Genomic DNA, 9,531 nt, shown 5'->3' with positions numbered 1-9,531 from the left:
TATCTTGTATAAAAATTTTGATATAAAATGTATGAATTGAATTAAAATTAAAGTTTTGATATTTATATTTAAAACAAAATAAAAACTTAATATAAAAATTATATTAAATAAAAATTTATATATCACATGCATAAATTTAATAATTCACAATTCGGAGGTGCAAATAATAAATTCAGTGTACAATCGGTAGCCAATTTCCACGACAATGATGCAACTAGCAAAACGGTGTCGAAATCTAGTATATGGGTCTAATGCTGATTCTGAAACGACAATTGGGGAAAAATGAATGATGGCATAATAAAACTAATACCGACCAACCGAAAGGAGAGAATAAACAGGGAATTTCCTAAAAAAGAGTGTGTGCCTCAGCCTCTAACCTCAACATGTGTTATATTTAACAAAACAAACATTCCTTAGTATCCTCCTATTTTTGTCTCTTTAAAAACATGTTTCTATCCATTTTTTTTCCTTTGTCCCCCTCCTCTTTGGAAATCCCCTCTCTTAGAATCATATAATCTGTCATTCATGGCGGTATGTAATTTAATCTTACACATTTCTTTTATCTCACTTTCAATCATCTTCACATTTCCTAGCCTTAATATATATATGATGTCATAAATATATATATCATCGATCTAAAGATTTTTAGATTACATTTGGCATGAGATTTTTTATTTTGGAAGCAAAAATTTTCTTATGAATTTATCCTTTGATTAATTCAATGGGATATTGTTTTCCTCTCAACTTTAGCCTCTTTAATGAGGCTGTAGACTATGTTTTTTTTTTTTGGTACAAATGAAGAAATACTACTACATCAATTAATCAAAGATTAGATTGAAACTTCTTTGCAACAAAACCGTTAGATAAACTTTCCCTCAAAAGCAAATGGTATCTCAGAAATTACGGATTGACTTTGCAAACAAGTCCATAATGATGGGGTTTATATTTAGATATTACAACATGATATACATTTTTTAGATATGAAGGTTTGTATTTCATATATAAGTGAGTGGGAATTGTACAAGAGTATTGATTGAAATTGGATGATGTGGAGCAGGAAAAAGGGAAAGCGTTGCCAAAGTTTGGGGAGTGGGACTTGAAGGATCCAGCAACGGCAGATGGATTTACGGTGATATTCAACAAAGCTAGAAATGAGAAGAAAACCAGAGCTACTGCTCCTCCTCCTCCTAGTATTGTCCCTCAAAAAGTTGATACTGTCAATAAACCTCCCCCTTCTCCTCCTAAGGTATCTATCTATCTATCTATCTCTACTCGATTTCCTAACAATTTTAACTACCACAAATTAATCTTATTATAGATTCTTATCATATCTATTCTTTTTTATATAATGCCTAAAATTACCCATAACCCCTCCCCAATCCTTAAATAGAAATATAACGTTGCACTGGCAACAATGTCAATGCCAATTGAGCTAAGACTCAATCGATAGATTATTATTTAATTAGATGAGAATTTGAATAATAATGAAAATAAAAGAATTTAAGTATAGGTTGGATTATCCAAAATCATATACCCAAAATTTTTTTAACAATTGCACAATTTCAGTTCAGCTTCCGGTACTTTATATTTATTTATTTCCTTCTAATTGTCATTTGAACCCATTTTTTCTTTTTTCTCAGACCAAATGCTTTTGCTTTGTTAGAGTTTAAAAGGTAGCATTTAGTGGAGATCGGAAATGGAGAATTGAATGATTTGGCTAGTGATGAGCAACTTGCCTTTCCCCTATATATGCATATATAATATTACACTATTCATAATTGGCTGCAATGGAATGGGACCACCTTCTACTCTTCTAATGTATCTACCTTTTCCTTTTCTTTTTTCTTTTTAAAGTATTGCGGGCTTTGTTTCGAATTTACAAATCTTGAGTCATGCTACTCATTATTATTTACAGAGGGGGACCAAGGAGATGGAAGTACAAGCACTAACGGCCACTGACGATTGTATTTCATTCCAATTTTAATATATTTTACAAAATATAAAAAAGAGGAACCTTGTTCAGGAAAATGTCTTATATGTGTATATATATATATTCTTTAAAATGCTCACTTTCATGCATTCAACATATACGGTTTAATGCGGTCTAATCGAACCAGACCCGGACTAACCGAACCAGACCCGGACCGACCAGACCAGTTACCATTTCACAAACCTGGCAAAGACAACTTACCTAGGAAAGAAGTCGAAGAAGAGGTGAAGCAGTTCACACACCATTTCAAAGGTATTGTATTAGTTTGTAGTATGACATGAAACCGAGATAATTTACATATCCTGATTTCATTTTCAGCTTCAAAAACTAGCAACACAACAGCATCCTAACTACGATATATTATATATTGCCATCCCCAAAAAGCTTGTGGCAAAGGAACAAGGGGTAGAAACAAGTTAAATGGAGTCTTGCAGTTCAGAAAATAAAATTTAGAATCCTTGCTAATGTCAGATCTAAAAAGCTAGGGAGCGTTGGCTGAAAATTCTTTTTACACAGTCTGCTGAACTGCAGTATCAGTACCACCAGCGATTCCGGTTTGTTCTGTAGCAGCAGAATGGCTGAATGGTGGAGGCTGATCCAGTCCGGCCATTGCCATTGTTGATGGAGCTTCCTGTTTTGAATGGTCAAATTTACAGGCTGGTCCAAACTTGCAAATACCATAGCGGCTATAGTGTGAGCAGATGGTTTGATCCTGGAATTCAAAAAAAATAAAAAAAAGGAGTTGAAGCATTAATTTGTTAAATGCATCAGAACTGAGAATTGAATTACTATAACCGAAACCGCAATCCACTAAAGGGCCTTTCCCCACGAGCTACATTTATGTAGAAATTCATTTGTACAACAGAATAATCATTAACTAGTTGAAGAATCAACTACCAATTTCTAAAACATGCAATTTCTATTGATTTTTCTTAAGGAACTTGTTTCAAAATAATTGGAAACATAAGGTCACAAAAAGAAATGAAGCAACGACAATTGTGAGAATATTTACTATTACATGTATTACTTTTGTTTTCATTTTATGTATGCATATACAAGCTTTGAAACAATCTATATCCATATCTGGTTTATATATGTTTCATGGGAAGAACCAAAATAAGCACAAACTTACAGGTCTGAGTGGCAATCCCTTGTCACTGAGAACACATGGAGCCATCTTTGCAACTCTATTTTTTGGATGATGATATTTGCAATTAGATTTAAACTTACAGTCCCCAGTTTTCAGGAAGTAACTACACTCAGGTTGGCCAGGCCGTGCAGGGAATTCATCAGCCACCATCTGAGGCTGGTTATGAGTATAGACAGCAGTTTCAGTTGCCGGGTTGTTCATGACATATGCTGGGGCTGGATGCAAACTCCCTTCTGGTGGGGGGTATACAGTTGTCTTGACAAGGCACGAAAAGATAAGTTATTATGCAGAAACATACTGTAATAGGAATAAAAACAATAAAAGTCTGGGAAAGACATCATTTAAGAGATTGTGGGTGAAGGTAAGAAGCATGTGATGCAAAGATCAACTCAATAGATGCTATGAACTACACAGCATGCCACGATACACCCATAGATGCTATAGACTCAAGGATAGTATACCACCATTAACACTAATAGCATAAGAGCAATGACAGTACCTGATACCCATTCCATTCTGGGTTTGGTGGCGGAACAACTTGCGGAGGTGAAAACATAATCGGTATATAGGCAGCAGTCTCATTCAATGCCCTAGGTGATGACCAGGGCAACATATTCACTTGTGATGCAGCTTGAGGTGAAACAGATCCACCATTACCATATCCGGAAGTTGGGTCACAAGCCCCAGCAGCTGTAGGATCAGGATGATTAAACCTGCAGTTGGCTCCATACTTGCAGGACCCATTACGCATGTAATAGGGGCATTCTTTCTCCCCCTGTGATGAACTAAATCTTTTCAATTCCCAGAATGATTACTATAATTAATCACTAAAACTAGATCTGATACGATTCGGCTGATAGTAGAAAGAACTCGACGAACATCAGGACTTAGTATAGAGTTCACAAATCCAATTATTCAGTAAGAGCGTAACTACCTGTCGGATAGGCAACCCAAGAAAGTTAAACTCTAAAATTGGACTCGTTGAAGATTTAGCTGTTGAGTGGTTGAACCTACAAGCATTCCCAAACTTACATCCACCAGTTCTTAGGTAGTACTGCAAAGATCTCCAGCAAATTTGTAACATCAAATAAATGTACCATCAACGAAAGCACATTTCTTAAAGACGTAGCTGAAAATATATAAAGATGAGTTCCAGAAGCATCTGAACAAACACTAAAGATATTTTACAGGCCGTAATAGATCATAGAATAAAAACAAGATGTGATAATGACCTGAAGGACCAGCTACCAAACCAAAACATAACATAAAAAGCATTCAAATCAAATAAGTAAACACTCATCAAAGTGATGTCCATTACTATCATAAAGAGTTATTGTGCAAACATAAATTAAGAATATTGACCTTACATTCTGTCTGGCTAGGTTTCTCTGTTGATTCAACTTCTTCCTTGACCTTTTCCTTAACAGCCTGCAAACATCATAATTCCAGAACACCCAGAATGACAAAAGTCAGGAGAAAAGGAATAAATATAGGTCTGTAGATAACCCCCAAAATCATCATAATTGCTATGGGATACCGGAGCGCGTACCTATGGTACTAGGCAAGGCGTAATGTATACAAAGAAAAAACTAAAAGTTGTATTTATATCGACATGAAGATACTCAAATCCCAATATTAGATTATATCTTAGCTGTTGTATGATGATCAACCACTTCAGCGAGGAAAGATGGAATTTTTTCCACCAGCTGTCTGGGACAGAAATAACCACATTTTCCTCAATAATTAAAAAAAAACTTACCTGTGATTTTTTTTTCCAAAACGTCAACACACATACCGTATAAAACAACTTAAAGAAAATAAATCAAATTAATCTTTCATAAATTGTACTACTATTATAGCGACAAAAACAAAAAGAAAGGGGGGGGGGGCATAAAAGCAGCTCTCAATCAGCTAAAGGAAAAGCACTTCAGCACATATAAAGACGATGACTAATAAGAAGGTTAGAAAAAAAAGACCTGGGTCGTCCTTCGAATAGGGTGATTAAACTTGCAATTATATCCAAACTTGCAAAGTCCAGTCTTCATATAATAAGCGCAACTCTCTGCATCCGGTCTCACCGGATAATGCGACCTCTTTCCTTCACTTTTCTTCACGTTTTCACCATCAATCTCGTTATCGTTTCTTTCTTCCTCATTCTCGTCGTCCTCGTCTTCAGCAGCGTTTCCGTCGGCATCGTTGTTGCTTTCTCTCTCTCCGTCATCTTTCCTATCAGTCTTCACTTCTTCCTCCTTCAAATCGAGATTCTGGAGCTGCTGTTGGAGACTGCTTTCTTCGTGCTCGGTTTCTACAGCGGAGTGATTAAGATCATACGGTGAGAGGTCGGGACTCGAAGTAGAACCCGGATCGGGAGATTGAAGCCCTAAGTGAGAGGTTGAATCGGTAGGCATAGCGTGAGGGACAGGAGTTTCTTCAGATTGTGACCCTAAACTTTGCAGAAGAAGAAAATAGGGAGGGAAGAAAGAGAGAGAAGGAATGTCTTTTTTTAGTGGGGAATGGAAGTGAAGCGAGTCATTGAATTTGAACCAGCGGCGAATCAAGTCCACATGGCAGAGTGAGATGTTAACAAGATTTTGAAATCCATTATTTCAAAAAATTAATGTATTTATTAATTCTTTGGATTATAATATAAATAATGTATTCTAATAATTATTTGTATTTAACAACACAAAACATTAGTTGTTTGCTTGTCTGTAAACTTTTAGTTATCATCCGACTGTGTGTTAATAATAATATCTTTTCTTCATTTAATTTGTAGCAACTAACTTGAGCATATTTAATTTTTTTATCAATCTCATATTTATTTATACTATAGTTAAAAGAGTTAGTGTTACCATTAACTAGGCTTGCTTGATAGATCAGTGAAAATATTAAATTAATAAAAATAATATTTTAATGATTTAAATTTTAAACGTGATTTATAATTTAAAATAAAACAATCTTATAGAATTTTTCTATAAAAAGTGAGAAAAATAGCAAGTAGAAGAGCTAGTTATTAGTTAATGTAGAATATTTTCAATTATTTTATTTTATTTTATTTTAATATTATATTATTCTATAAATATTTTGTGTTTAAATTTTGATTTTTGTTTAGAATAAAGTAAAATGTTTAAAATTAACATAAAATGTAGAATATTTATTTATAATTTAAAATCGCATTTATCAAACAATCTAATTATATTTAATATAATTAATTTTAAGTAATATATTAAACAATTTTATAACTTAAATTATGTATTTAAATTTATCAATACTTAATTTTCAATTTATCAAATAACACCTCAATTAAAAATTACAAAAAAACAATTTTTATAAAAATAACAAATGTTATTTTGAGGGTATAATAAGAATAATGAAATTTGAACCCAATACATCATACTCTTAACTAAACTACTTTACCATTTAAATCTTATCATATATTAAAAGATTAACTTTGTATCATCCACCTACCAAATTAGGAGTATTCATAGTTTGGTTAAAACCGAATTAACCGATTGAACAGATCTAATTCGGTTAATCGGTCGGTGACTAAATTTAGTTATGTCGGAGGTCGGTTAATGATTTTTTTGAATTTCGGTTATCGGTTTGAAATCGGGTAATTAACCGAAATATTTATCGTTTACAAGATTTATATAGTATTTGGTTGTTAACTTTCAAGACTTATGTAGTGTTTCTAATATCTTATTTGTTATTTTCACCTCCATTTAAAGTTTTTTGAACTTTAGCAATGTATTTTTTTATATGTTTTATACTTATTTTACCCAAAAGACAAAAACATATAAATTTCATTAATCGACCGAATTAACCGAAATATTTTGGTTCGGTTAATGTATTTAAAAAATTCGATTCGATTAACGGTTAAAGATTTTTACAATAATTTTTTATTATCAAAACCCATTTCTCTTAATCTATATCATGCATTAACATCCCGTTCGGTATGTCGGATGTAAAATAAAAGTGAAGTATTAAATAATACTTAAGTATTAAAAGATGGATAAATGATAGATGTTATCATATCAAGATGTTAGGTTGTAGGAAATTATGATATTTATTAATCTTCTTATCTTGTGTTTAATAAGTGTTAAAAGATAAATGTTATTTACGGATATGTCATCTTACCCTTAAAATCTTTTAGTTGTTATTAAGCGGAAGTTCATTATAATTAACCTTTCACATTTTATCTTCCTTAACTTTTCAACTTTCATATCTTTATAACTGTTTTTCTATTAATGTATTAGAAAATGAAGAGTCTAATCTCCCCATATATATATATATATATATATATAGGAGTATCCTACTTGTTATGAAGAATAATAAAATGCAATAGAAATCCCTCGATTCTCATATCCATCTCTTATCTATTATTCTTGTGTTCTTTACATTATTATTTTATAACATTAGTTTCATATTTATTTAATTGTTTTCACTGATTATTATATTTTCTTAGCAACATTATTATATTTATAAACTTAAAATATAATATATTTTAGTATAAGATAACTCAAATTGTATTTAACCAATGTAATAATTTTTATACAATGTAACAGCAATTTGACAATAAATCACAATTAAAAATATAAATAATTCAAAATAGTCCTAGCAAAAAAATTAAAAAAATAGTTATATACTCATTATAAACTAATGTTAATTAGTAAAATTACATTTACATTAAAATTCATTATCCACATTATGTTTCAAATAATCAACCTAAAATGGTAATATCTTCACATCAACAAATATTCATTCCAAGAAAAAATTAAATAAATTAATGAACTCATATGTTCATATGCTTCAATATATTGATCCAATAAATACACTATTTCACATAAAAATAGAATGTAAGTAACTTGAAAATGATTTAAAAAAATTAAAAGTGATTCATGTACTAATTAATCAGATAATATTAACTTATGCACCATATTTAATGCTAGTTTCCTAGCAAATTTGCTTAACAAAAATACATTACATCTACAAAAGATAACACAAAAGTTGGATAACAATCTTCCCACCCACATCTCTTTTTGTTCATCTAGGATAGATTAATTGGATTACTAGGGATCTTGTAGCAACAAGTTATTTTGTTCAAGATAGTCTTATAATTTTCATCTCAAAGTTGCATAGACCTCTGAGTAATCAAGTGCTCCGTCCCTAAACTCTTTGTTAATTATTTTATACCCTCAACCATTTTGCATCTCAATATCTCAACAATTCCGTAAAATTCAGCTTTATCTTTCTAGTTCCACCGACCCTTCTAATCTTGACTCTACTAGTAGATGGGGACCTTGAATGGTTATTATCTTCGAAATCCATTGACAAGCCAAGGTTTTCAGTTCCATTAAAGCCATTAAAGCCATCTTCTTCCACACATATACTATCTCCAATGTTCTTAGTTCCACCATTGTCATTCAGAACAAGTTTACCAAATGATAGGCTCAATTATACTATAACAAGAAACAAAATGAGAGAGATAAGTGACGTTTATTTCATGAAAATAAACAAATGTGTTAACATAAAAATGAACATATAGTTTATCTCAAAAAACTAACATGAATCATGGAGTTAATATATATATATATATATATATATGAGATTTTTCAAAAAAAAAAACAGTTTTTCTCATGAAAATAAACAAAAATAAAGTAAAGAAACGGGTTTCAAATTCCTTACTTTGTCTTGGATTAGATTGAAAAGAGAAGAGTAGTTAAGAAATTGTAGAGATTTCTATCATTTATGCAAAGCTCACACCAACATTTCTCATGCATTGGAGATTTTGAGTATCGGTTTAATTTAGAATTTTTGCTTAATCCGAGAGATTTTGGTAAATTTGAGAAATTTTAGAGCAAGGATAAAAGTTGTAATTTATTTAATTATATGAGGATATAATTGGAAAAAAAATAAGAATCAGCTCACAAGACACTTGTGTTAAATAAATACTACTTCTACAACTGTGATAAATATCACCCAACTTGCATCTAACAAAAAATGATGTGTTCATTTACATGTCTACCAAAACACTGACGTATTAAATAACATGATACGTGAGTATCAACCCAACCAAACGAGACATAAGGATTGGTTGAGTTGGCATCACCCATCAACTATATCCCAACTCAATAATACGATACGCGAGTATCAACCCAACCAAACGAGAATATCATTTTTTTCTATAATTTTTTTGGCTTTTTTATCATGTTTATAATTGTGTGTTATTTTTATATATTTTTGTAATTTTTTACAATTTTCTATTAATTAATAATAATTTTTTTTAAAAAAAACTATATACTTTTATTTTATTAATTTATATGTATTTGTAATTATTATGATTTTGTAATATTCTTTTAACAAATTAAAAAGAAAATATCATTTTCTTTGC

The 9,531-nt window shown here is 31.1% G+C and overlaps 2 protein-coding genes across 6 annotated transcripts; one reads left to right on the top strand and one right to left on the bottom strand.

Moving 5' to 3' along the window:
- The first annotated feature begins 353 nt into the window (after positions 1-353).
- LOC128035561 (protein NOI4-like) lies at positions 354-2,081 on the top strand. 2 transcript variants are annotated; one of them, XR_008192025.1, is made up of 4 exons: positions 354-531; positions 1,058-1,246; positions 1,641-1,818; positions 1,916-2,081. XR_008192025.1 is itself a non-coding variant. In XM_052625653.1 (3 exons), the coding sequence occupies exons 1-3, from the start codon at positions 526-528 to the stop codon at positions 1,668-1,670; spliced, it is 225 nt and encodes a 74-aa protein (XP_052481613.1). In that variant the 5' UTR covers positions 354-525; the 3' UTR covers positions 1,671-2,081. The 2 variants fall into 2 exon arrangements, 1 of the variants encoding a protein (XP_052481613.1); XM_052625653.1 differs by having other exon boundaries at positions 1,641-2,081.
- Positions 2,082-2,223: 142 nt separating this feature from the next.
- Positions 2,224-5,205, bottom strand: LOC105764772 (zinc finger CCCH domain-containing protein 43). 4 transcript variants are annotated; one of them, XM_012583525.2, is made up of 6 exons: positions 5,117-5,205; positions 4,508-4,568; positions 4,075-4,194; positions 3,640-3,925; positions 3,123-3,395; positions 2,224-2,702 (listed from the first exon to the last, which is right to left on the bottom strand). In XM_012583525.2, exons 4-6 carry the CDS (start codon positions 3,889-3,891, stop codon positions 2,499-2,501), a joined length of 729 nt encoding a protein of 242 aa, XP_012438979.1. In that variant the 5' UTR covers positions 3,892-3,925; positions 4,075-4,194; positions 4,508-4,568; positions 5,117-5,205; the 3' UTR covers positions 2,224-2,498. The 4 variants fall into 4 exon arrangements, with proteins under 4 accessions (XP_012438979.1, XP_052481610.1, XP_052481611.1 ...); XM_052625650.1 differs by having other exon boundaries at positions 3,640-3,915; XM_052625651.1 differs by having other exon boundaries at positions 3,640-4,194.
- Between the last annotated feature and the right edge of the window lie 4,326 nt (positions 5,206-9,531).

The sequence above is a fragment of the Gossypium raimondii genome, chromosome 12, assembly GCF_025698545.1.
Source record: "Gossypium raimondii isolate GPD5lz chromosome 12, ASM2569854v1, whole genome shotgun sequence".
Taxonomy (NCBI): domain Eukaryota; kingdom Viridiplantae; phylum Streptophyta; class Magnoliopsida; order Malvales; family Malvaceae; genus Gossypium; species Gossypium raimondii.
This window is presented reverse-complemented; position numbering and strand designations above follow the sequence as displayed.

Bases quoted from the DNA above. Each gene is read 5' to 3' on its own strand.
- LOC128035561 (XM_052625653.1), top strand. The intron at 1,247-1,640 runs GTATCTATCTAT...CTTTTTTCTCAG, and splicing joins CTCCCCCTTCTCCTCCTAAG to ACCAAATGCTTTTGCTTTGT.
- LOC105764772 (XM_052625651.1), bottom strand. From the start codon at position 3,891: ATGCGTAATGGGTCCTGCAAGTATGGAGCCAACTGCAGGTTTAATCAT. The intron at 3,396-3,639 runs GTACTGTCATTG...TGCCTTGTCAAG, and splicing joins CAGAATGGAATGGGTATCAG to ACAACTGTATACCCCCCACC. The intron at 2,703-3,122 runs GTAAGTTTGTGC...TTTGAATTCCAG, and splicing joins AGGGATTGCCACTCAGACCT to GATCAAACCATCTGCTCACA.